Source organism: Syngnathus typhle, linkage group LG16 (genome assembly GCF_033458585.1).
Source record: "Syngnathus typhle isolate RoL2023-S1 ecotype Sweden linkage group LG16, RoL_Styp_1.0, whole genome shotgun sequence".
NCBI classification, from domain to species: domain Eukaryota; kingdom Metazoa; phylum Chordata; class Actinopteri; order Syngnathiformes; family Syngnathidae; genus Syngnathus; species Syngnathus typhle.
Window position 1 is genome coordinate 10,989,371 of NC_083753.1, and position 26,398 is coordinate 11,015,768.

The window sequence follows — 26,398 nt, forward strand, 5'->3', positions numbered from 1 at the left end:
GTTAGATACAAATAAACGGTACTAAATAAAGGTACATCCTTAGCAGATATAAAATCACTAAGCTTTTTTTCAGATATTTTTATCAAATTGAAGACTGTGATTGTAGTGACACTCCCCCTTGCGGCGCGTGTCTGCCGCACTCATGTTTGGACTGGCTCGCTGCGCGTGCAGGAGCGTAGCAGCGCGTCACTGGAGGAATGTCAATGTGCTAATTGTTGATGCGGCTTGGACTCAGGGCGACACACGGATGCTTCATCTGACTTATTGTCGCTACATCCCTGCACAACCGACTGATCATGACCAGCGCCGAGATTGTTGTCGAAAGCTGCAAGCAGCCTTGCATCGGTCTGGAGCCCCTTGACGGCAAAAACACCCTCTTACCGGGCAAATCGACGCCGAGCGGGGGCACGGGTCGCACGGGCCCTTTAGTGAACGGCGGCCCCAAAGTGACAGACAACGGGGTGCATGACATTGAGGACCGCATCTTGAGGATCACCGGCTACTACGGCTACAACCCGGGCTACTCCAGTCACAGAAGTAAGTGCCACCACGCAAAACAATAAACTAACAAAAGTAATGCTATATATATTAATAGATCCTTGAAATATTTGCCTGTAGACGAAAGAAAAAATAAACTTACCTCATTCACTTACCTATACTATTTAAATAATAGAATTTAAATGATGTTCCTTACTATATCAATCTCTATGACAAAGAATTTGAATTAAATGACGTTTCTGTACAATTACAAAGGTTGGTTACCATATATTACTATATAGTAGCAAAGAATATTATTATAATAGAGATACATGGAAAAATATATACTCATTCATTACACTATGTCACTTACTATGTTGATACTCAAGTATATTAGAAAGGAAAACATACTTCTATTCACTTTTCTCTACTGTGTTGTACATGTATTATTTTATACTACTAAAGTTTTCTATTCTACAGCATGCTATCTATATCCAGCTCAGATCAATCATCAATGTCACCCTGATGGCTCCTTTGACATGCATGTTTTATTGAAAACGATTCAGTGTCCAAATAACAATCTAGGCTCTGTCTCCATGATGCATGACAATGCTCCTAGCTGTCTCTTGACTTTGACATAAGAGGCAGATTCTATATTTGTGATTTGTTCACATGCTTTTGATTGGTGGGGATTTTTGCTGATACAGGCATAAGAGCCTACAGGAATGGATGTCGGTGAATATAATAATGTAGTTTGTTCTAGGAATGATCTTTAAAATCTTGACTTTGACAGTTACCAAGATTTTAAAAAGGTATATCACAAGTATGCAGGCAAGGACTGCACAATGCCTTTTAGCTTCCACCACTGGTAGCCTTTTTTTACGTATGAGGAGGCTTGATTCCAAAGCTGAAATGCTTCACCCCAAATAAATTGACTTGGCACGCAAGCTCGCAAACATCTCTCACCCTGAGTGTTAAATAAAAGCTCAACTCCACATTATTTAGGCATCTACAAGTCATGCGCTCCCAATATTGAGAATTTACACCGTTTGTCAGAGTAAATGCAAAAATGCTAAATAAATCAGGAAAATGTCCACGCTAAGGGTTCTCAAAATGCTTCTCATCCCGACCATACATTTTCAGATTGCAGGCAAGGAAAAGATCCCCGTGCTCATTAACTGTGTCCTGTCTGTTGTTGTAGATTAATCATGGATGCAATCATGCACTCTCATTTGGAGAGATATCTAGCTGTCCAGGTTGATCCCACGAGGGAGTGGTCTGATTAATGAGCAGCAACCCAAACTTAAAATTGGAAACAATTTATCCTAAACAGTTCCAATAATGAGACAGTTATCATGTGTAGCAATGCAGGAATAGAAATATGATTGTTATTGGAGTAGATGTATTGCACATAAAGTATAAAATGCTCATGCAAATTCTCTTAATTGGTCCCAAAACTATTTAAAACAACTAAAGCATGCTTGTTTCAAAAGCACTGAATGATTCTCAAATGTACAAAACCTCTAATTGTTATAACACCCCAAAGCCACCAGGAGGTGCATCCATCACAATAGTTATTGTTTCATCTAAGTCCAGTCAAAGTATTTCCTCCTGTGAGTCACTTTTAAGTAACACACAGTATATTGTGTATGAATAACAGCCCAGTCAGGCAGTAATATTTGCATTGTGTAACGGGGGGGGGGGGGGGGGGGTGAATGATGGGATGTCGGCGGTGCTGTAATTTCAGGCCTGAGGAGCAGGTGTGCATCATAATAACACCCATTGCCAGCCCGTAAAAAGACGTCTGCAAGCCAAAGGGGTTGATTTGATTTGAAAAACATTTCCGATTTTCCGATAAAATATGCCATCTGTGCAGACGCCGTCTATTCATCTTTTTTTTTTTTATGAAGGTAAGAAGCAGTCTGAATTAATTAACCATGTACAAAATGAATTTTCGGAAAGTCACTCTCTTGAGTGCAAATGAGTATCACTTCCCATACACAAATATCACATAGATAAAATTCATACCATTTCAAAAAAGATCCTCTTGGCACTTTGGTATGATTGCTTCTTGCCATTTGTGTATTGCTAGAATTTGCCTTTGAGGCTCACGTACTATATTTCGCGACAAGGTCTTGGCTGTAATACATCATACCGTAATGGAGGTTTGAGGCAAAGTCAATAGTGCTTTCAACAAGAAAGCAGATAATATCCCGACCTCCATGATATGCACAAGAGGCACGGAAATCGAATTGACTTTCCAAAAAGAGGGGGGCAAAGTGCTATTCCCAGCGTAGTTTTTTGTCTCCTACCGTTCCACACGACAATAACATGCCTCCTCGGCGTCTGTTGAAAAACCATTCAATTAAGTTACTCTGGGTTTAAATGGTGAAATTAAAAAGAGGGGCAATGCACACTACCTATTGGCTGAACAAGTCTAACGCAGCATAAATGCCAGGTACTACTCCGAGATGTTATTGTCCCATCACTGCTTTTACAGCAAGACCATCTAATGCACTTAGAGGGAAATTAGAAGGAGAAACATTGTGTTTTAAAGTGCAGTTGAGTAGCATAAAGGAAGCCTTAATCATTCGGGCGACTTTTCTAATCCAAATCTATAAACAATGTTAACACCCAATCATTCTTCTTTCAACATTGAGCATATTCATGCAGCTATTTTCAAGTCAGCCGTTCCCAGGCCTTCTCTTGCAAGGCTATTTATATCATGTAGAGTGTCGAGCGAGATGTAAGCCTTGCCTGAATGACTCCTGGAGTGCTGTTAGCCTCCACAGTCTCCTGAGGATCTGCAAAAACATCCCGTATGGAACGGGTGCAATGTTTCACCTTTGGATGTTGATGTACTTCTCGTCAGGTGATTTTGGATTGTCGGACAGCTTGAACATCACTGAAACAAAAGTACTAATATTAGATTTATATTATGGTACAAGAGAGGCAAGTTTAGCATGGTTACGAGCAGACCTGAGTATTGTGAGCTGTCTTTAAGTGCCCTTGCAGACTCAATGAGTACACGGCATCAATAAAAATGACCTTCAATGTCTTCTAATAAAATTAAGAGTTTATATTTATGGATTATTTGATGCAGCATGTACAAAGCTAGGAGCAATTTTTAATATTGATTCACACTCAAGGACAGTTTATTTGTGCACAGATTTTAGAGGGCATGTCAAAAACAGAAATAATCTTCCTTCATATTTGATTAAATGGAAGATGTCTTCATTTGTAGTATTTTCAATTATGTTTCTAAACTGAACCTCCTTTCCAAAAATTTGGGTTGCCACTTTGGAGCCAAATTAGTTTCATAGACTGGGGTCAATGGACTTGAAATCTGCTATTTTCCTATTCACCACTAGATGCCGTCATCCTCCATATTTCCAACTCAAGTACTTGGAGGGCAAAGTGAGGACAGACTACTCTAGCAGTAGAGGATCGTCTTGACGGTTCAATCAGCAATTACGAGCAGTCCATTTTATCATTCTTCATTTTCCTCCTTGAGATATCTAGAGACAGACAGGCAAAAAAAAAAAAAAAAGCCTCATATGAGTGAGAAGTGTTTGCAAATCTAAATGACAAAAGGGGCCTAATAAAAGGATTTTTTTGCATCAGTAGACGGGGCTGCAGCTGTTGCTATGGGGGGCTAAGAGGGGAGATGCTTTATTATGTGTTGCTTTGATCGGCGGTATGTCCATTTGGTAGTTTTGGTGGTTACAATAGATGGAGATTTATTAATTCAACAATGGGTGCATTTCAGGCTTCATTCTACACCACTAAATGATGACAATACGTGCCATCATGATATAAAACACTAAATGCATTTTAATTAGTCAGCTATAAATATATTCATGCTACAAAACAAAATTTTTTGGAGCAACCACTGGTATTTTACTCGTCCCTTTAGTTTACATTTGGAGTGACAGTGGCAGTGCCTGTTCTGGAGACATCCCTCTTAATCAGATAGCGATTAGCATCCTGGGCTTTGCTGACTGGATGCTTCTTTTGCCGTCCCTCTCTGTCTAGCTTTTGTCTCCACTCATCAGCAAGTCTATTTTTAAGTGACCCTCCTCTCATGAGATCCATCCTCCTACCTTCCGCTTACACCAGAGCAAATGTTATAGCTTCAGCGGAACTTGGATGACACATTTATTCAATCTAATGGATGCGGGTATCTGAGTCGATTTTGTCGTTTTTATGGTTGAGGTTATGTGATACAATAAATGTTCACCGTGCTGTCCTTCCATAAAATTATTCCTTCCGTTTTTGAAATATGGCTTCAAACACGTAAAAGTCACCTTGGTGTTAATATATGGCTGTCATCTGTAAGATTCAAAAGAGTAACTTGTTCTATTTTATAAGCTCAGACACAGCACACAAAAAGAATGCTGCACACTCTGGTGCAGAATTAGAATTTTGGCTGTCTGAGATTTGTATGACATGTCAACAGCATGTTGATACCCGGGCTAAACTGTAGTTGTCTTGAAATTAAACCAGTTTTTTGTAATATTAGAAATAAGAACAAACTTTTTTTTTTAAACAGTTTTTCCCCTATAGTGAATTTTTATTTATTTTTTTAATTATAGCAAAATATAAAATTAACAGCTGAAATAATTAAAAAATCCTCTCATAACTGATGGGGGAAAAAAAAAATGTTAAAAAATAGTCATAACTGGCACCATTTAAAGTGACCACAAATTTGTACACCTCAGATGATATTCTGCTAACATGACAGAAGTGTAGAGCAAAAGACACGGAGAGAGTGCAGTGAGAAGTCTCCTGACTCAGAAAGAGGATGGGGGACCACTAGAGAAGAGGAGCAAGCGCAGCATAATCAGCCCGGGCTGCTTGGTTACCATCCAAACAAAGCTGCTGATTTGTGGAGCAAAAGAGGAGGGAGGGCTAAAGCGAGTTGATCAGAGACAAACCAAGTGGGGGTGGCAAGGATGGAGTGAAATGAGGCTAGTGATTGCGCCATGCCACACACTTGAAGCTCAATCTTCCTTGGAGACAGTGAGAGCGCTGGATCACGGCATGACATTGCAACAATAGTTTCGCCAGTCAGCTGTATCACTACAATCCAGACAGAAAGAGGAGGAGAGGAAGTCTGCAGAGAGTGAGCTGGGCCAAATTGGAGTGCTGAGGAGAAGAGTTGACAGATCCGGGAAGAGTCGTGGGGCTGGGTGGGGTGGATAAGTGAAGAGTGTGAAGAGGAAGGTGAAGAAAAGGGAGGACTAAGGATGCACGGAGCCAGGAGGAAGAGCTTCTGAGAGTGCACACACGTTCACACAGTGTGTTGAGGCCCCCAGTGGAGGATGAAGAAGCACTCAGCCCGAGTAGCTCCTCTCAGCTCCTACAGCACTCAGGTCCTGACCTGCCCCATTTCTGAAGGTAACTCCAAGTTGACGCTACTTTTACATGTAGGCTATGTAAATTTCAAGCCAAAAAAAAAAAATCTTGTCTCTTTAGGCACATGGTGAAGAATGTACTACATGTCAGGACATCAGCAAGTTCTGCTCACTTGTCCTTTCAGGCACGCTAATCCCTAAGAACATCTTGCAAATCCATTTTCTAATTTGTATAGCTTACCTCTGTTTTTAGAGATTGAAATAAGATACCCTAATCGCCTTTCCGTAAGCATCATCAGCATCCCGCTTCTCCTTAAGAGGACTTATCAAGGCTCTCTGCTCTGACATGAGCTCCAGCGGGAGTCCATCTATCAATGTCGCAATAAAATGCACAACAAATTGAAATGTTGGGTTGGAGTAGCAGAGTGCGCCACACTGGGTGGATGAGCTCCATTAAAAATAAGACACTAATGAATGACACTGTTCTATGCGGCACTTTGGGGCTGTTTGGTTAGATTGACATTTTTTTGGCCATCATTGGCCTACAGTGCCAAAATGCTTGACCCCAATTTGTTGACTTATATTAAAATCTCACTTTTCCATGCTGTATCCACCATCGTTGCAACTCGGAAGCAGGAGCAATAACACAGCCTCATATGAGAGACAATGTTGGCCATGAGAGCTGCTTTCCGGGACAAGGGAATAGTGGAGTTTTAATATCATCACATTTTGGCCGCAGATCAGCCTGTAGTGGCTTTTATACCTTAGGACAGAAGCAAAAGGATTTTTCTGTAATGACAAACACATTATGTTTGGAGGATGAAATGAAGCAGACAAGAATGGAAGCTGTTATATTCTTGCTGAATGACAGCACGCCATTGTAAAAGTTGAACAACATTACATTATTTAAAACAAACTGGTATTCCAGTTCCATATTAAATGACTTTTACTAATTGTATTTCAGTCTTAGTAAATCTGGTTTGGTGATAGTGATGGATAATAAAATATTTAATCATTCATTTCTTTTTTACCATTGTACCATAATTATGAGTTGCCTTTATAGACACGAGCAAACAAAGCATCATTTACTAGCAAATGACTTTTACTAATTGTATTTCAGTCTTAGTGAATCTGGTTTGGTGATAGTGATGGATAATAAAATATTTAATCATTCATTTCCTTTTTTATCATTGTACCATAATTATGAATTGCCTTTATAGACACGAGCAAACAAAGCATCATTTACTAGCAATCCATTTTCATTCAGCTCGTGGGTGGCTTTACCGTACTCCCGGTGCTTAACTTTATATTGATTTAAAAAAAAAAAAAAAAAAAATCCATTGATGCAATAATGAGCACTCAGATGCTGTGCTATGCTAGAAGGGAGATACTTGCAGGCATGTGCCACATGCTGAGCTAGCAGAGAGAGCTTGGGCAGCGGGCGAGTCATCTTTGATTTCCTGCTCTGGTGAAAATTGATCACTGTATGCTGAAAGTTAAAGAATGTACCTGAACTTTTTTTTTGGGAAGGGGTGGCCATTAATGACTGCATTTTTTTTTTTTTTACACAAACGAAATTAATCAGATTTCTAACTAGTGTTATGATTATTATAACGTACCACAACATAACAAAAATGTTTATCTTTTCCTTAGGAGAGGATGGTTTGGAGTCTCACGCCGAGACGCCCGGCAGTGAGACAAGTGCGGAGAGCCAGTCGTACCAGACATGCACCAGCACAGTGCTGAAGGTGTTTGGTGGCTTACTGATGGTGCTGTGCATCTCCTCCTCCTGGGTGGGTACCACTCAGGTGGTCAAGCTGACCTTCCAGTCATTCTCCTGTCCTTTCTTCATATCCTGGTTCAGCAGCAACTGGAATATCCTCTTCTTTCCTATTTATTACTCTGGACATGTGGTGACCACAAAGGAGAAGCAGACACCCATTCAAAAATTCAGGTAATCCATCCATACTTCATATCCTGTGAAGATAATATTAAGATATATGGTGTCTTTTGTTAGAGAGTGCAGCAAGCTGTTTGGCGAAGAAGGAATGACTCTGAAGCTTTTTGTAAAGAGGACGGCACCTTTCTCCATCCTGTGGACGTTGACAAACTACTTGTACCTTTTGGCCTTGAAGAAGTTGACCGCTACTGATGTCTCCGCCCTTTACTGCTGCCACAAGGCTTTTGTCTTTCTCTTGTCCTGGATCGTCCTCAAGGATCGCTTCATGGGTGTCCGGGTATGTAAATTTTGAAGTAGAGATGAAGATAGAAGGAGGTGGTCTCCCATTTCATTAATGGACCCTTCGTTTAGATTGTTGCTGCCATCATGGCCATCACAGGAATCGTCATGATGGCGTATGCTGACGGTTTCCATGGCGACTCCTTCGTGGGTGTGGCGCTAGCTGTGGGCTCAGCCTCAACTTCAGCTCTTTATAAGGTGAGACCACCTAAGGTAGCAATGAGTCCAACCGGTCCACCATGTTGTCTTCTCACCATCCAGGTGCTATTCAAGATGTTCCTGGGAAGTGCCAGCCTTGGCGAAGTGGCTCATTTCCTTTCTACCATGGGTTTCTTCAACCTCATCTTCATCTCCTGTGTGCCCCTCATCCTCTATTTGACCAAAGTAGAGCAATGGGGCTCCCTCTCTTCACTGCCTTGGGGATACATGTGTGGCCTGGCAGGACTGTGGCTAGGTGAGCCAATGACACACCGCTGCTTTTGTTTACATCCATGCTTGAAGCTTCATGGAGTTGTCCTCACTGTCCAAAGCAATTATTTTTGCAATATTTGGCCCAGCATTGAATCACCTTCTAAATGAATACTACTGTGTCCTTTCCAGTATTCAACATTCTGGTTCACGTCGGTGTTGTCCTAACGTACCCCATTCTCATCTCCATAGGGACGCTCCTCAGTGTCCCGGGAAATGCAGGTAAAGTTTCTTTATGCAGTTCAAATATTACTTTTGGTTTATAGTTTACATTCTATTATCCATATAATTTATGTTTTAAATTTATATATTAAATTTATTTTATATATAAATACCTGTTGTTAGATTTAGTGGACTAGATTTTGGTAGGACAGTAAAGTGCCAGGGCTGCAGAGCACAAAGACCGAGGGGATCAGGTGGATCACTTTTCCTAATGATAATCCGCATTTTCTTCACTCATCCGCCTATTCAACCCACCACAGTCACTTTTCTAATTAATCTCTTTTTGTTTGCTTACCCTGCTGGCCCTTTTTGTTTCTTTACTGCAGCTGTAGATATCCTTAAACACGCGGTGATCTTCAGCATGGTCCGCCTCGCGGCCACGTGCATCATCTGCCTGGGTTTCTTGCTGTTGCTGCTTCCTGAAGAGTGGGACTCGGCCACGTTGCGCCTCCTGGCCACCATTGCAGATAAAAAGTCGGAGGATCACGGCGAGGAACTAACAGAGTCCAGCATGCACACCAGAAGCCGCAGTCGAGCTAATGGCGCCGTCTCCCTTCCCTTAGCATAATATTGCGAGACTCCACCAGGAGCTGCTTTCCTCCACTGCCCACCTAAAGAGGGAAGACATTTGATTAAAACAGTCCGCAGGATTTAATAGAATATCAAGTTTCTTTGTCAAGGGTGCATCAGGCACGCCTGGCTCACTAACGGTGGAAAGCGTTTACTTTCTCGATAAACCTGCCACACTCAATCCCTCACCCGTTGACTGACCTCTGCCCTGCTCTGCTCTGCAGAATATATTCTGTGAATATAAATCATGGCAGGGACAGTCTGGCCAGACCTATATGTATTTATATTTATTTATTTAGAAAGGGAATGACGCATACTATTTATTTCAAATATTACTGACATGCATTATATATAAAAAAGGACTGGCAATTATCCAATTCTTGATGTACATGTATTTTCTGTTATTTTTCATAATGATAAGAAAGTGCTCACACTCATTTACTGTCATATAACGGAATCACACCTCAAATCAGCCACTTGTATAAGTATTATTATTATAAATACTTGTATATAAGTATTTGAAAGTTTGATACCCTGAGTGCCACGGTTTACCAAAATGTCTTAAGACAATCATCATCCATTGAGTGTCTTTTGGGAATATACTAAATGCATTATTTCTGTGTTACAAAAAAACAGGGCAGGACAAATAAATGAGCGCAATCTACAAATATTACATGAAGATTCTTAAAACCTAACCATATGCATTTTTTAACAGTCTGGAATTAATTTAAATATTCATTTGCATCAGGCTAAAGCTTCATGTCAGAGTAAGCAGGATGTCTCTCCGAGAAACTCAAGATGTGAGGACAGTGAAGATTCAGACTGATATTTTTTTTGACTGAATATATTGCATTTTTTAAAAAAAAAAAACACCAGCTATTTCGAGTAATGACTGTTGAATGAAGCTTTCGAAATAATGCATTGATGTAGACTAAATAGGGCAAGAGCTGGACCAGAGCATTGATGTACAGAGTAAGAAAAATTAATTATTAATATTATTTGGAATACAAACAGTGGAAATAGAGCTGAGTGCACTGCACTTTATCACCTTGCACAAACAATAGCGCATGCTACCGAGAAATAGAAAGAAAAAAAAGCCTAGGGGGAGTATTAAACTGCAGAGCAGAAATGATTGGCATGTCACACGCATGCACACACGCACGTCTACATTGCATTGCTGCTATGGGTTTACTAAACAATTCCAAATCAATGAGACTGAATAATACAGGCCTAATGTTATCCGATTGTAATTGCATTAAGCAAGGAATTGAAAAGTTTTTGTTTTTTTAAGCCAAAAATAATGTCAAATAAGTTCTCTTTCCACCCAGAAAGGTCTGCCAAAAGCATCAAGCTCTCTCGAGCGTTTACCGTGAAATAAATCCCTGGGGAGAGTTTCTATAGAAACATCATCACAATAAGAAAGTGAAGAACAAACGCATGGCTGAGACCGGTACACAGACTTATTTGTTTTTGATTTCTTTGTTTTTGTTGCTATGATACTCAAGTGCTTTTTTTTAAACAATGTGACAGACAAAGCTAAGAGAGCATTCATCTTCTTCCTTTTACAATGTTGGTTCATAAATGGGGCACACAATGAAATGAATCAGTAGCAGATGAATGAGCCTGCTGTCATGCATCCACTACACAAATAATCCATTTCGATCTTGAGTTGCACTACACACCATGAACAACACACAAACAAAGTAGAGACAGATATGGACTAATTTATAGCACTCTCGAACTTTTTAAGACTAATGCACTCACATTGATATTAAATATACACTTCTTATGAGGTAATTGATGCAATAATTATCTTAGGTTTGGTTCTTAGTGTTTGCAAAACGAAAATGACAACAACATGTAATCAATCAAGATTAGGCTGGAGCCTAAAGTAAGGTCATGCTGATAGCACTAGTCAGTTTAATTGTTGGGTTTATAGCGTCCTCTGTAGGCGAACATACCGTACAGCTGAAAATGAGCAGATATTTATTAACTATAATTACCTGGGAAATATTACAGTATTTTTTGTATTCAACTTAAATAAGCTCAGAAATGCGACCACATCATATAATAGGCTCTCCGTAGTAAACAAAATAAAAAGTAGGAGTAGTCTGCTATGGTTGTACAGTACAGTATTTCGAGTACATAAAACTAATTGGGTTGACCTAGAAAATACCACTAGATGGCCTTATTGTGCTGAAACGCAGCACTATACGTACTCCCCATGTTTGATAAAATAGCTTTTGGAACAATTACAATGACTTCTACCATGTCACCATGTGTGCATGGAGAACATTTATGTGAATTAAATGGGGTAACATGCAAAGTGAAGTCTCAGAAAGTATGGACAGTCACTGGAGCAAGCAACACATTAAAATAAGCCAATCCTCTAACAATGCAAATTCACCAACAAGAAGAGTCAGTCTGGCCTTATATTGAGGATTAAAAAAAAAAAAAAAACTTCTTTTCCAGCTGGCTGGCCATACACACTGGGCCTCAAAGCCAAATCACGATGGAGGAGAAGAGCCGAGAGGTCTCCTTGCCCGCTGCTCGTCGCGGACACTTAAAAAGAAGGTGAAGGATGCCGTGTGAGCAATTGCTTCCAATTGACAAGAGGATTGGTCATGGTCAGCCCTATGAGTGGAAATCCACGTGAGAATGCAGCAGTTGGACCAGCAAGGGGCACAAGAGGCCAACAGCAGACAATGGGGGCACTCAGAGGAGTCTGGATGCTGTGTAGCAGTGGAGCACAACTGCTTCTGATTTAACCCTTCATTGGCTGCTTATGCATGACACTTATGCAAGTAGCTAGCTTGTTATGCAACAGCATAGAAACCCGCTCCGTCTTTTTTGTGAATGGACTACAATAACAATAAAAAAAACAAATCAAACTCTCTAATTGAGTAAGTGCACCTAAAGAACATCAAGAGACAGCCCAACCTCATCTATCCTTGTGACTCTTTCACCAATTAGCCAGGTCCCGCTGGTTGAATGGGACCGACTGCTTCAATGTCCCAGAGGGCCAGAGGGTCAGCGCTCAATCACAGCCTGGCTGGAGAGGTTGTTTGTTTGAACTACTCACTAGTTGACAGGGCGGGGATGGGGGTCAAAAGGGGTGGGGGCTGCTGTAAGGACCCCTGCCGGCTCTAAAGAGTAGCCTTTTGTCGCCGAGGCGGTGTCCGAGGTAGCAAAGCATTTCGCTGCCCCGCCGGTCCCCCCTTCACTCCTCCTGGCCTACAACAGCTGATGACAAGGCCTCAGCTGCTAATTATCTGGCTGATGGAGAGTCGCTGAAGTGGGCCTGTCAGAGCGAGGGGTGGCCCTTGTCTGCAATGGGCTAAATGTAAGGGGGGGTGTGGGTGGGGGTGGGGGGGCAGAGCAGTCAGAAGTACTTCAGTTCTTAAAAAAACATATCTTCAATTTAAAATTTTAAATGTCCAGTTTAATCACCAAAGCTACAAATGACTTTTGATTGTCACACAAATGATGTCTGCATATATTGTGCAGTAAACGAAGCTCTGCAGTAAAAGAAATCGGCACGTGTATAACGAAATTAAATGTCGCCTTCGTTTTGTGAGTTGAGTCCATCCTAAAGCAACAACTGGCCAATGGGAGGAGTACTTGTTGAATTCCATATGAAATAGTCCTCCGATTGAAGTTCCCGAGCTATAAGCAAGAAGATATATTTCAACAAGTGTGCTTTGAAGCAAGAAATTTCAAAAAACGTGCATAAACTTACAGGTTATTATTTTAGGTTTAGCGGAGGAATACACCTGTACTGAGTGTTGGTCCACATAGCATCCAGAGAGTGTTGTGTCAGGCACTTTGAAGTACATCTGGGATGACAATAATACAGGAATAAATGACAATTCTGTCCAGTAGTGTTTGTGTGTATGAACCTACTTTGACGTAGGCTGTAAGGTCGAAACAAATGGGATCAGTAGGTCCTGCCGTCGGCCCTGAAAAGGCGATCCTCCCCTCCAATGTGACTTCACGAGATTTAGGAAACTTTTGTCCTGAATATTCGTGAGTGGAAAATAAATCATTAGCTTCTTTACAAATACTCTCACCATACCGCAAACCCACCAAGAATCCATGCCATCAAGTTCTTCTCCTTGGAAACGTCCACATGTCCAGAGCTCACTTTAACATCAACAGTAGCCATCAGAGGCCTGCACAAAAAAGATTTAATGCAGACATCATCATCATTGACTATTTTAACTAGTCTTTTTGAATATACTGAATGTATAAAACCTGTATTTAATATATGATAAGCAAAATGAAATTGTGTGAGACTAAAAAGCATCTTTTTTTTACCTGTTAAAAAAAGGTAGGTGTGCTTCGCAGAATTCAAAACTATTCTTCACACTTTCATGAAGTTTCAGAGTCACTGACACAAGCAGATGGTTTTCCTCCTCCTTTAGTTGATATGAGCCAAGGATGGGTGGTACGGGTACCTATCGGAGGTATTGAGAATCAGCAGTGGGTGGGATGCAAAGTATAATAAACTTACAGCAGTTGTCTATTAATTGTAACCTGTGATGTGTAGCCGCACAGTCGGAAGGGCTCCAGAGGTGGAGAAAATGGAAATTTGTAGGGTCCGGAAAAGGATGAGCCGTCATACTTGTCGACGCTGCATGCAGTCAAGATACTGGGATCCAGTGAGGTGACGCAATGATGCACCACGATGTCCTGCAGCGGTGACCCATTGGGCGGCAGAGTGAGGGTCACTGTAACGTCTGGGAGAACCCCCTCCACTTCACACTGTTGAAAAGAGGATGAAATCAAATGAAGGCCACTGATGCAGAAATTATTGCTTTATACTTACTTTGCACATCACAGTGCCGTACACGTCCCACGTGTCCTGTTTACTTGGGTCACCGAACTGCATGGAGCGTACAGTTTCTGTCAGGGCTGTATTCACTACAGCACGTCCCCGGTGAAAGCCCGTCTTCCAGGCTGGCTGCTTCTGGTTCCCGGCCGGAAGGGGCACAGAAGATGTGGCAGTAGCCCCGACAGAGGGCACATCTAGAGGCGTACCAAAAGGGCAAACCTGCAGAAGTACGGAGGGAAGGGTTGCCAGGCGAGAGGCCATAACCTCATTATCGAGTTTATCCCCTGAGCCCAGGAGAAAATTCTGTAATCCGAGCAGAAATGTGATGGCCTGTGAGACACACAGCAGGTTGATTAGAGGTGGACGGGGCTCTAGGGGGACGTCCACTAGACCTAGGCAAGCTAGAATGAGAGGTCCATGAGTGACAGCCACCACTGGCCAGAGGGTTTCCTGGCCAGGACCAACGCGGAGCTCATGAACAGGCGTCTTCGGACAGCGGCGGCAATCATCTCGAAGGAGGACAAATGGCTTGTGTGGGTCTGACAGGCCCAGTTCGGTGAGCAGGAGTCTGAGCACTGAGGTGTCTTCCGGAACCTCGACATACAAGGTGCCTCCAAGACTCTTAGCACGGTATTCCACTGTAGCCCACCTCCTGCGAGTGAACATGTGCGGCGTTACAAGTTGTAATTTCGAAGGTGATGCATGAAAAACATTGGCCAGAAATTTTGTGCATTTTCAGAGCTTCTATATCTGTCACAAGAAAATGATACTTCACTGGAAGATCTGTCTAATAACAGTGATTTCACACAAATCGTTTGACCTTAGAAATGTTATGCAGAAGACTTACAACGACTCGTTTATATCTATATATAAAAAAAAATCAATAATACAACATAGGTACCTTGAAAAGCGAACTGAAGCATTTTCACCTTCATCGTGTGTAATAATCCACAAAGCACGAAAACTCATTTATCCAGTTGATCCGCGTCACGGCATATAGAGGAAAAATGCAACTTATAAGTGACAAAATTCACATTTTCCTACAACAAATTGACACATTTCCGACAACACTGACAAGACAGCACACAACTTCCTGCTTTTGTTTCACGTGACATACAGCACACATCAGCTGACATACACGCATGCGCAGTAGCAAGCCGCCTCCACCCTTGTGTGTCTCATACAGGAAACAGGACTCGCTAACCAGCTAGCTGTCAACAAAGGATAAAATTGGAGAAAATTAGAAAATCCATGTCGAGGTCGGCGTCATTGCCAATCTTCCGCTCCTCCAAACACATTTTATTTCTTCACATCGCCAGCTGATCTTTACAGATGGCAACGACTGCTCAGCTTTTCGAGGTAGATGATTGTTGCTGTCCGGAGTTTTTTTTAGCGATCACTTGCTAGCTGGCTAACCATCCCGAACGCTCGCGCTTCTTCTTCATCTGCTGCGTTTAATATGATCGATCTGATTGTCGTAATGTTACTGAGGCGCTTTGCATATCCCGCGAGGCGTTTCGCAATTACGTCACCTAAAGTAGCTTCACCGGATCGGTTATCCCGATATATCCCCCCACCTACCATCCCACCCCACTCCTTAGTTCCTGCGAGATGATCGACGCTCTTGTTTTGATTTCTGCTCTTCAGGAGCCCTTTGATGCAGATGAGTACATTGAGAGATTGGCCTGGAGGACTCCCGGGGGAGGCTCAAAAGGAGGAGCTGAAGCATTCGACCCAAAACGGTACTGAAAGCCTCATTTGATTGAAAACATGTTTTTGGCTCGATCTACTTGCAGACAAATATTAAATGCATTTTTTCATGCTTAGCATAATTTCTACACCGTTATGAGCATTCTCTCATGACTGCAAGCATATGTCACAAAATTCAGCCATCGCGTTTTATTTTCTTAAAGCAAGGTATTTATGGTTTGAATAAAATGTGTTTGCACCGAGTTATTTTTTTCTCTAGTTTCTCTACACTAGTTGTGTTTTTTGCCAATGAAGGTTTAGTAAAGTGTTGTTTATGCTTGTGATAAGTTATTTTTCATTAGGAAAAATGCCACAGCACTTTAGCTGAATGTGTTTATCCTCCTTCCCTTATCTACTTCCTGCACAAAACTGTTGCCGCCACCTCTTCGGAAGCTCTTAGTGAGGAGTCAGAGACAACGTATCTTCAGAGGCTACCACATTTGAGTCACCAACCAGGAAATATGTGTCTGCTGGGAGATGTCTTTAAGCTGCAGCCGTTGCTTAGGGAATTAGTCAAAAGATTATAAACTCATCATTTCGGGATGTTTCGTGCTCTGTGAAATATGCTGCTGACTTAGAACATTTGCTCTGTAGCTCTGATGGCGGTTAAAAAATGCAGCTGACGAAGCTGCTTGAACTTCTTAAGGCAGGGGACCCAAGAATTAAGCATGTGACACTATTCTCTGCCTCATAACCACTGTATGACTGTGAGGTCAGTGGGACGAGTTTGAGACTTGATTACTTTTCCAGGCAAAGCGTAGATAATACCAGATGAGTTCTGCAACTTGTCAACAACATTTCCTCCATGCCAGGTTGTTGGAGGAGTTTGAGAACCACATTGAGGAGCTGAAACAACTGGATGAGAAGATACAGCGGCGGGTGGAGAAGTTGGAGCATCAGTGTCATCGTGAAGCTAAGGAATTTGCCCACAAAGTGCAGGACTTGCAGAGAAGCAACCAGGTGTGTGTTTTTTTTTTCTTTTCCCTTTTCCCACTTGGACCGCCTTGTTTTGGAATCATCACATCGCATGCCTCGCACTCCGCTTTCTACTCAGGTGGCCTTCCAGCACTTTCAGGAGCTCGATGAACACATCAGTTATGTGGCAACTAAAGTGTGTCACCTGGGCGATCAGCTTGAAGGTGTCAACACTCCTCGACAACGTGCCGTAGAAGCTCAGCGTCTGATGACCTACTTCAACGAGTTCTTGGATGGGGATCTGCGTAGCGATGTTTTCCATAACCCAGAGAAGGTGGGTATGATGTAACCCCCACCCCCCTTAGTCTATATGTGAGACCACTGATGAGGAATTCTGTTGTTTTTTTAGCTGGAGGTGAGACTCTAGAAAATTAAGATCCATCCTATAATAACTTGTCAAGTTTATCCCTCAGGTTGCATCCCACAGATAATTAGAATTAATAAACTGTCATTCTTTGACGGTTTGCTGATTGACTAGCATGGGTGGTATACGTTTAATGACGTTACATTGGATGGTTTTACATTAGCGTCTACAACGTGGATGTGAATCTGTGAGGGGGGGTCAATCCCAGAGTCAGGAGTCCAATTTCCAGAAAGGGATGTAGAAATATCTGTCCAGATTCCTTTTCCCATGCATACCTCCAGATGAGGTGAGGGGGGGGGAGAAAAGTTGCAAGTGAATAGCTGGAGGGGAATGGCTTTGCTAATCCTCCTGAAAGGGAGGGATGGCCCGCAAGCGTGGAGACAAGTGCTGCTAAACCCTGACTGCAGGGAGACGGCTACATTACTTACATGGGATTTAGCTAATCTTAGCTGGGGGACAGATACTTAGAAAACCTTCGCTGAGCAGAAAGGCTGGATCCTCCTCACGGGAGCAGAGTAATGATGTTAGCTGAGGCAGGCATCTGCGTGAACAGAGGAGTTGCAGACGGCGGGCCTTTCGCGGGTCCAGGGCTTTTTACAGTCAGCGTGTATGTCAGGAGGAGAGGGAGGAAGAGGCCCCCCCGTTTTTGCAGACAGATATCCCTGGCCGGACAGATTATTGAAAGCGATTTAGGATTACAGGCCATTGAGAAAAGCCACGGCAATAAAGAGCTGGATATGCCGCTAAGTCAGGACCGCTGGTGTGGAAGCCCAGGTGAGCGCCGCCCGTTTGTTATCAGCCGGCTGTTCAACACGATGAGGCGGAGGAGGTCTGCTTTAAGATGATGATCCCCCTAGTGGAGACACTGCCGGCGGCCTTCCTTCTTTATTTCACAAATGTCCACCTCTCACGGTCATGATGGGCTCTTTCTCGCTCTCTCTCTTGCTCATTTCTCCCACGCACTGACTTTCTTTCTCCTCTCCAGATTAAAGAGGCTGCTGATATCATTCAGAAGCTGCATCTCATTGCCCAGGAGCTGCCATTCGACAGGTGAGTCAGGCGTCCTGGAGGCAGCTTTAGACAAGGGCATTGGCAAACAAGGGGAAGGTGCTGTATTAAGCATGTAAACTGTTCAAAGTCTAAGCCGATTCTTACATATGTAAGCGTTTTAAATGTTAATAGGTTTTTAGAAACAAAGCTCTGACTCACAAGATACTTCAAGGTGTAGGTGTAAATGTACTTGTGTGCCTAATCTAATGTCCACTGGTGTTTCTGTAAATGTTTGAACGTTTAAATAATGTAAAAACTATATATATGGTTTTATTGCTAATAAAACAATAATAATTGTTAAACCAATTGTTGGTTGCATACCGCACTAATCATCCTCTCTGTTCAATTTTGTTTTCCGAACAGATTTGCAGATGTCAAAGCCAAAATTGCAAGTAAGTTTACTCCCATGATTCTACCTTTACAAAACTCTCCACTGAAATGGTATTTTCTGAGGGATCTTTTGAATTGTTTCCAGGTAAATACCATGACCTGGAGCGACAGCTAATCCAGGAGTTCACCGCTGCCCAGCGCAGGGGAGAGATTGGACGAATGCGGGAGGTGGCAGCGGTTCTCCTACATTTCAAGGTGACCTTAAAAAGACAAAATTCTAGTAAACATTGGCTGTCAATTCATTGCATGGCTTAAGCGAGGTCTCGTAACCTTTATTAATAAAATTTAACCTTTCTGTTTTTTTCTGCAGGGCTATGCACACTGTGTCGATGTCTACATCAAACAGTGTCAGGATGTAAGTGTGGTTTCTTTTGTTTGCAATATTTATTACCGCAGATAAATACCTGGATTAAATTCTTGTCTTGGTCCTAGGGTGCTTATATAAGGAATGATGTGTTTGAAGACACAGCAGTCCTATGCCAAAGGGTCAACAAACAGGTGGGCGAGGTCTTCAGCAGCCCAGAGACTGTCATGGCCAAACTGATTCAGAACATCTTTGAAAACAAATTACAGGTACTCGTCATGTCAGATCATTAAAGCGACCGTTCCCTAATTGGCCTTTCGTTTGTGGCATTCTGACCGGCTTTTGTGTCTGCAGGCCCACGTCAGGGAAAAACTGGATGACACGCGACACTCTGACGTGGAACAGTACCTCAAGAACCTCTATGACCTTTACACAAGGTAAGCCATTCCTCTTTTCATTTTCAATCTTCATCCTAATCATTTGTCTCCAATCACTCCAGAACCACATTATTGGCCAACAAGCTGAGCGAATTCAACCTGGGCTCTGACAAGCATACTTTCCTGTCCAAGCTCATCAAGAGCATTTTCTCCTCCTACCTGGAAAGCTACATTGACATGGAGAAAGACTACCTCCGCACTCGCGGCGCCACCATTCTCCAGCGCTACTACGACTCCAAGAACCACCAGAAACGTTCCATCGGCGCCGGCAGGTCCGTTTACATTTGGAAACTTATTCACAACTACATACTGAAGTGAAATGATGTGCCTGTGCAGTATCCAAGAACTGAAGGAGAGGATCAGACAGCGCACTAATCTACCACTGGGCCCGAGTATTGACACCCACGGGGAGACATTTCTCTCTCCGGAATTGGTGGTCAACCTGCTGCAGGGAACGCGGCATGCCTTTGAGAGATGCCACAGGGTGAGTCCATAAGTCTGAATTGACACTAGTGTTTTCTACATTTCATTTGAATCCCTGTTGTGCTTAATGCGAAATTTATGCTGCGGCTTTTTGTTCATGACGACGCAGCTTTCGGATCCTGCCGACCTGCCCAAGAATGCCTTCGTAATCTTCCTGCTGCTGGTCGAGCATTTGTGCGTGGATCACATCGACTATGCTTTGGAGATCGGCCTCTCGGGTACAGTAACCCGTTAGCTCGATGATGGGCTCAGTTTAACCTTGGCCTCCACTCAAGTGCATTTATGATGCTGATTTAAAATACAATATAAATAAACTGAGTAGAACCTGAACTGGGCAGATCGTCAAGCGCATCATCTGATTATATTCTCGCTCTCTCGCTTCCATACAGCAATTCCCTCCTCAGATGCCAAGAATGCCAACTTGTACTTTCTGGATGTGGTCCAACAGGCAAACTCAATATTTCACTTGTTTGACAAGCAGTTCAACGACCAGCTTATGCCTCTAATAAGGTTTGTTCAAGTTTATACAGTTTGCACACTTAGTGGTCACAAAAGTGCTGTATCCAAAATTCTACTCTTAAGAGAATTCCTTGCTAGCTATAGGAGGACAGCAAAGTGCTTTTTAGTTTGCACCAGACAAGTTTGAAGGACAATATTTATTTTTTTATACGACTGATCTAAGATCTAACACGCTGGTGATTTTACTCACTGGCCACCTGACTATTTTAATGACCTCTAAATTTGTTTTCAGTTCATCTCCAAAGTTGGCTGAATGTTTACACAAGAAGAAAGAAGTGATCGAACAAATGGAAGTGAAACTGGACACTGGAATAGACAGGTCTCACAACCCTCCTTTGTCTTCGGATTTTAAAAGCGCCTTATCCCTGATGGATGCTATTCTAATTTATGCTGCAGAACGCTAAACTGCATGGTGGGCCAAATGAAGCACATCTTAGCAACAGAACAGAAGAAGACTGATTTCAAGCCAGAGGACGAGAACAACGTCATGATCCAGTACACTACGGTAAGTGTGGCACAAAGGGATGAGAACCAGCAAATTACTTTTTGCTCATAAATAACTTTCCAACATTTCTATGGTGCAGGCTTGCGCCAAGGTCTGTGCCTACGTCAGCCGGCAGGTGGAACACGTGCGGAAGTCTATGGACGGCAAGAATGTGGACACGGTGCTGACGGAGTTGGGTGTTCGCTTCCACCGCCTCATTCACGAGCACCTGCAGCAGTACAGCTACAGCTCCATGGGAGGCATGCTGGCCATCTGCGACGTGGCTGAATATCGACGCTGCGCCAAGGACTTCAGGGTGAGAGCGGGCCCAGAGGTCCACGGCAAAACATGGCCTTTTGTACAAGCACTCAGCCTGTGTGTTCTCCTGAAATGCAATTTACGCATCAGGGAACTTCTCTGTTAGGATTATAGTGACACCTCCAAAATCAAGTTAGTCCTTGATATAATATGACGTCACTCATCAAGATGACCATCTTCTGTTTTTGTTTTAATAAAAATTCGATGAAATCCTGATTTGTGTGCAGGTGCCTCTGGTGCTGCAGCTCTTCGACACTCTGCACGCCCTTTGTAACCTCCTGGTGGTCGCCCCTGACAACCTAAAGCAGGTGTGTTCAGGCGAGCAGCTCACTAATCTGGACCGGAACCTCCTGCACGCTTTCGTCCAGCTACGAGTGGACTACCGTCCAGCCCGACTGGGTCGCCACTTTAGCTAATGTCTGGGCCGACCGACGCTTGACAAACGCGCTCCGTCCAGTACCGCAGTCTGCCGCCATGCTTCAATGAGTTGATGCACTTTGAATAGAGACACCTTTGCTTTAGAGGAGGTGTAGCAGTCCGCCTTGAGACACTCACGTGGGAATGGCATCAAAAGACATGGCGGCTACTGTTCTTTGAATGTGGGGAAAATGTGCATTTTACCTCTTGCTTAAAATGTGTATCATTTGTTTTTAAATACTAATCCATCACCCATTTATATGCTTCCTTTCGATGGACATTGATTTATCCGCTCATGTACAAAGACATTATTTTTGACTGTGCCAACTATGTAAATTCTCTGGCTGCTCTTGAGCACCCAGAATAAATCCTCAAGCTGCTGTAAAGGGAGACAAAAAAAAATGTGTTGAGTCAGCTTGAGAAGCATGAGATAGAGCTCTGTCTGGATAAGAGAGACACATGACCACCTCACTGACCATTGACCTCTGAGCACAAAGCAAATGTCAAGAGGCCACTGCTGTGAAGTGAGATCCAAACTCGAAGCAGGTCTGAGAACCTCTTCAGAGGTTTGGGTGGTCCTTTGTTGGCTCAGATGACTGCTGCGATGGGTCACTGAGTTTGTGTCACTGTAATTGCACAGATCAACACATGCTCAGACATCCCCAGTGAGAAGTGCACTGTTTCTGGGTCAAGGGAGATTGAAATATTGACCTTTTCCGATTTAAAGAAACCCACCAGGGAGGACCTCTTCACACAGGGCTTTAATGGCCATTGCTGTCTTTTTGCACTACAAGAAGGAGCTAGATGATGCCTGCTGCCTGGAAATGTCTTCTCCACAAAGCTGCTCCCTATGTACTGCTGTTTACCTTAACCACAGACTCATTAAACAAAAAAAAGATGCATTTCATCATTGTCCTTATCCTCAAGGAGACCAGCCGCAAAAGCCAAGTTGGCCTGGGCGCTTTATTATATGTGTGAATGTCACTTTCAAAGTGAGATGAAACCACTCTCCATTTCTATAGAAGTCATCAAATATTCATGGGAATTCTTGCCACTAAAGTAAAGTTCTTTCTTCGACTTGGGGAAGAGAGCGGCGGCAGAGGGGATTAGATATCTCTGGCTTGATGAATTGTGTGCAGTAGTCATGGATGGGGGGGTGAGGGGGGGTGAGATAGAGACGCCCGAGAGCTCGGATCCAGCTCCGGCTGGTTGGCGTTGTATAGCAGGTACACACTGAGCAGAGCGTGTTCAAACAACATCATTAATTAGGCTAATATTAATATTATCAATGCCACATAAATTCAATTCTCTCTACCCTAATCACAACCAGATAGCTTGTAAAAATTATTTTGTTAGGCTCTGATGCAAACAACGGGTCTTTTCCAAACATTTGAAACTATTTGTTTTCGGGGGACGATTAGTGTGGATGGGGATGGGAACGAGATGCCAGGCCGGTGATGATAACCGGCGGGGAGACCAAGCAAGGCAGAGGAGCGGTCTGTCCCCGAGGATGCCCAGCATGGGCTTGTGGAGAATAGGGAGGGTTGTGTTTTTTGGGGAGGAGTTTGTTTGAGCAGGTGGAGGGGATTAGTAATAGTGTCAACACTGGAGAGCTGGATAAGACTGTCCTCTCTGACTTGTCAGTTGAAGCAGCTCTTGCATTCAATTTTACATACAGAAAAGACACAAGGCCGAGGGACAGAAGCAGGAAATGCAAACCACAGTCTCAAGTTTGGACATCATTTCTCTTTCAATAGCACAATAAAAGAGGGTTGTTGATTTGGTTTTATATAATAATAGAAACAGATTCTTTTGTTCAGACAATAAAAAGTTTGGATGTTACCTGCTAACGGTTTCAACTGCTACTCCAGTTTTCTTCAGAGCCGTCATCCAACGTGCTGCTGATGTGTCATTTATCCATTGTCCGGCTCGGCAGACCTGTCAATAAAATAAAATTAAAAAAAACTGAACAAAAGAATCTATTACGAAGACATGATGAATCTCATCCAAATAATTGGTTTTATATAGTTTTGCAAAGATGCAAAGAACAAGTAAAATATAGCTTCTGTTCCCAATGTCCTGACGAATAAAGACATAAGTTACGGCTGCAAATAATTTGAAACATGATTGTTTGCTCCACCTTCTGCTCTGTCTGATTTGTAAACCGCATCCGACTAAAGATCCTCAAATAAAGAAACAGCTCACTACATATTGAACTTGTTTGGGCTCTGAATGTGACAATGCTGCCCAGATCAGGCTCAAACTTTATAACTTCTTAATCTTTAATAGAGACTTGTGATGCTAAATTGGTTTTAGTTTAACAAATAAAGATGAAAAAAGCCAAAGTGGCCTGAACATCCTGCTAAAAAGACTCCAAATTCTCATTTCCACTCTTCTTGCCCTCATTTGCTTATTCCCCTCACGCCTCTCACACTCTTCTCCACCTCTCCGGCCACACTCTCCAATATTAGTCCAGTCTTTGTGCACCCCTTCCAACTAGTCCTCCAACATCCCATAAATCCTCGCTTTCAGCAGCAGTACATCACCGCCCCAACTAGGCCGACCCTCCCTCAGCCTCCTGGAGCACTGACAATAACGCATTACAGCAGTCAATCCATGTCAACAACAGCTTTGCTTAATTCCCGCTAAACACGTTTCAACTAAATCTTCACCTAATGATGCGTAATGACTGCTCTTTAGCGTGCCTGCGGCCTGCATCCATTCACAGGCTTTATGTTGCAATTTTTGCATGATATCAAGATGGCCTTGTTCAAATTAGTCATGTGATCTCCACATTCTTTACTAATGCAATGCAAACAAGGAATGATTATTTTCAAAGCTTCTCCTGACAGACTGATGTCAGGGGTGGAGGCAGAGTGCCAGGCACTCTGATGTGATGCAGATGATGCCCGGCCTTTGACCTCCTGGCCAAAAGATGCCAGGGCCAAAATGGCACAGGTGCTGCCCCACCTTCACTCTCAGACAACCAGGAGGTGTGCTGAGCAGGATGTGGATGATGCCAACCGTCCTTTTCTCACTTGTGATGAGGCTTGAAGAAAGCTCTCTGTTCATGTGTACATTGTGACGATGACTCGGCTGCTCAGCTCAACTTAACCCCGCCCACTTTCCCCCCCATGCCTTTCCTCAACAAAATCACTATTAATTCTCTGCCGTAGTGGAGTTTTCCAGTGTGATTTGTTGGCCCGCTGCCTGTGCCTTGCTCTCTCTTGGCTGGGTTTGTGTGCTTGACTGCTCCACAGGAACAGACTGGCACTCGAGCTGAGGGCTCCAGGGTTCGCACACACACACACACACAATCCACCAGACATGTCTCTCTGTGTGTGGAGCTTCACTGCTCGTTTCATCTCAAGCCTTTTTCACTCCTAATACATTTTGTGCTTTTGTCTATTATTGATAAATATTCCCACAGGGTAACTTTTGATATTGTGATTATGTGCAAAGTGTAAAATATAATTAATAAAAAAATGTCAGATATTAAGAAGCATTTTTGACCTACCCTCCGCTACAAAAAAAAACACAATTTAGTTATTCCATACTGCATGCCCCCTAAAATGTGCATGTTAAAACACAGATTGTGCTTTAATAACACGCTTGATGTGCAAGGAAATGTTTCTTCCATTATATTGATTATGACCCATACTGAGGGAATTGTTGTTATTTACAAATATAACAATTGATAACTCCTGACTGTGCCTGCATGTTAAAATGGCATTTAAGTTACGAGAATGAATCGATTGTGATGCTTGATGCTTTACTCTTACTAAGCAGATTCAATTACAGGGCCGAGCAACATCTGTCACATTTGTAAGGCCTATGGCCTCCTAAGGACTGATGTCAAACCAAGGCCGCACACATGCCATGCCATGCCAGACAAACAAGACCCCCCACCCCCCAACTCCGCTAGAGATGAAACACCAAAAGCATACGCATTTGTCTAATCAAGCATTTGCCCGAGGCTACATTGAATGTAAATGAACATGCTGGAGTGTGCCAACCGCTATTTCTGTTCGTGGTTTGTGTTTGATGATGAAATAGTGCAGCTGACAGCAGACAGGAGGGGGCACTAGTGCTCCAGCGTTACTCTCCTCCCCTGTGAGGCCTCCTCTTCCTCACAATGGGGATGTGCCTCCGGGTGGAAATGTTGCTTTTTTAGGTCTGCAGTGAGCCCATATCCCTTAATCCCCAGCCATGATTGACAATCATGATTTAGGGTATATGGTGTCCCGTTCTAATCCACGAGCAGTGATTTCATTTGCATACCTTGCGTACGTGGCCTCGTTTTGGAGGAAAAAACCTCTGCCTTTGTAAGTGATACAGAAAGGAAGAGACAGAGAGCTGAGAGAAATAGTGAGAGCAAGATAGAGACTAAGGAGGAGAAAGAGAACGGATGAGGAATGTTTGTGTTTTTTCTTTTTTTGCCAGGAGCAGGATGATAGCAGTCTCCACTTTCTCACCAAAGCGTCACATGTTCCTCTCCAACACTTTTTACCTCTCAAACAATGCGTTTTGAAGCATTCAGAGAAGAGACCCAGATGAAGGAACATGCAGGAACACACAGAGATGCTCCCTCACACGATGCAAAACGAAATTGCTATTTGCTCATTCTACAACCAAGTCAGGCTTAATTATAATCATGGGAGTTTGGGAGTTACCGTATAATCTCTGGAAGGTATTAAGAATTACCCAGTGTACACCACAGGAAAAAAAAGAAAGAAACAAA

At 42.9% G+C, this 26,398-nt stretch overlaps 3 protein-coding genes across 4 annotated transcripts; 2 read left to right on the plus strand and 1 right to left on the minus strand.

Moving 5' to 3' along the window:
• Positions 1-296: 296 nt before the first annotated feature.
• slc35f4 (solute carrier family 35 member F4) lies at positions 297-10,788 on the plus strand. 2 transcript variants are annotated; one of them, XM_061301093.1, is made up of 7 exons: positions 297-537; positions 7,488-7,788; positions 7,852-8,071; positions 8,146-8,271; positions 8,335-8,527; positions 8,674-8,763; positions 9,090-10,788. In XM_061301093.1, the coding sequence occupies exons 1-7, from the start codon at positions 297-299 to the stop codon at positions 9,329-9,331; spliced, it is 1,413 nt and encodes a 470-aa protein (XP_061157077.1). In that variant the 3' UTR covers positions 9,332-10,788. The 2 variants fall into 2 exon arrangements, with proteins under 2 accessions (XP_061157077.1, XP_061157076.1); XM_061301092.1 differs by lacking the exon at positions 297-537 and adding an exon at positions 5,457-5,877.
• A 1,965-nt stretch (positions 10,789-12,753) lies between these two features.
• Positions 12,754-15,334, minus strand: ap5m1 (adaptor related protein complex 5 subunit mu 1). Its single transcript, XM_061301091.1, has 8 exons — positions 15,069-15,334; positions 14,162-14,819; positions 13,870-14,097; positions 13,651-13,790; positions 13,420-13,505; positions 13,237-13,349; positions 13,073-13,169; positions 12,754-12,999 (listed from the first exon to the last, which is right to left on the minus strand). The coding sequence occupies exons 1-8, from the start codon at positions 15,134-15,136 to the stop codon at positions 12,923-12,925; spliced, it is 1,467 nt and encodes a 488-aa protein (XP_061157075.1). The 5' UTR covers positions 15,137-15,334; the 3' UTR covers positions 12,754-12,922.
• On the plus strand, positions 15,309-22,559 carry exoc5 (exocyst complex component 5). Its single transcript, XM_061301090.1, has 18 exons — positions 15,309-15,526; positions 15,815-15,909; positions 16,729-16,876; positions 16,971-17,165; positions 18,241-18,305; positions 18,669-18,697; positions 18,781-18,890; positions 19,006-19,050; positions 19,128-19,268; positions 19,354-19,436; positions 19,499-19,708; positions 19,773-19,920; positions 20,029-20,137; positions 20,309-20,429; positions 20,671-20,757; positions 20,835-20,943; positions 21,023-21,238; positions 21,468-22,559. The coding sequence occupies exons 1-18, from the start codon at positions 15,500-15,502 to the stop codon at positions 21,654-21,656; spliced, it is 2,127 nt and encodes a 708-aa protein (XP_061157074.1). The 5' UTR covers positions 15,309-15,499; the 3' UTR covers positions 21,657-22,559.
• The last annotated feature ends 3,839 nt before the right edge of the window (positions 22,560-26,398 follow it).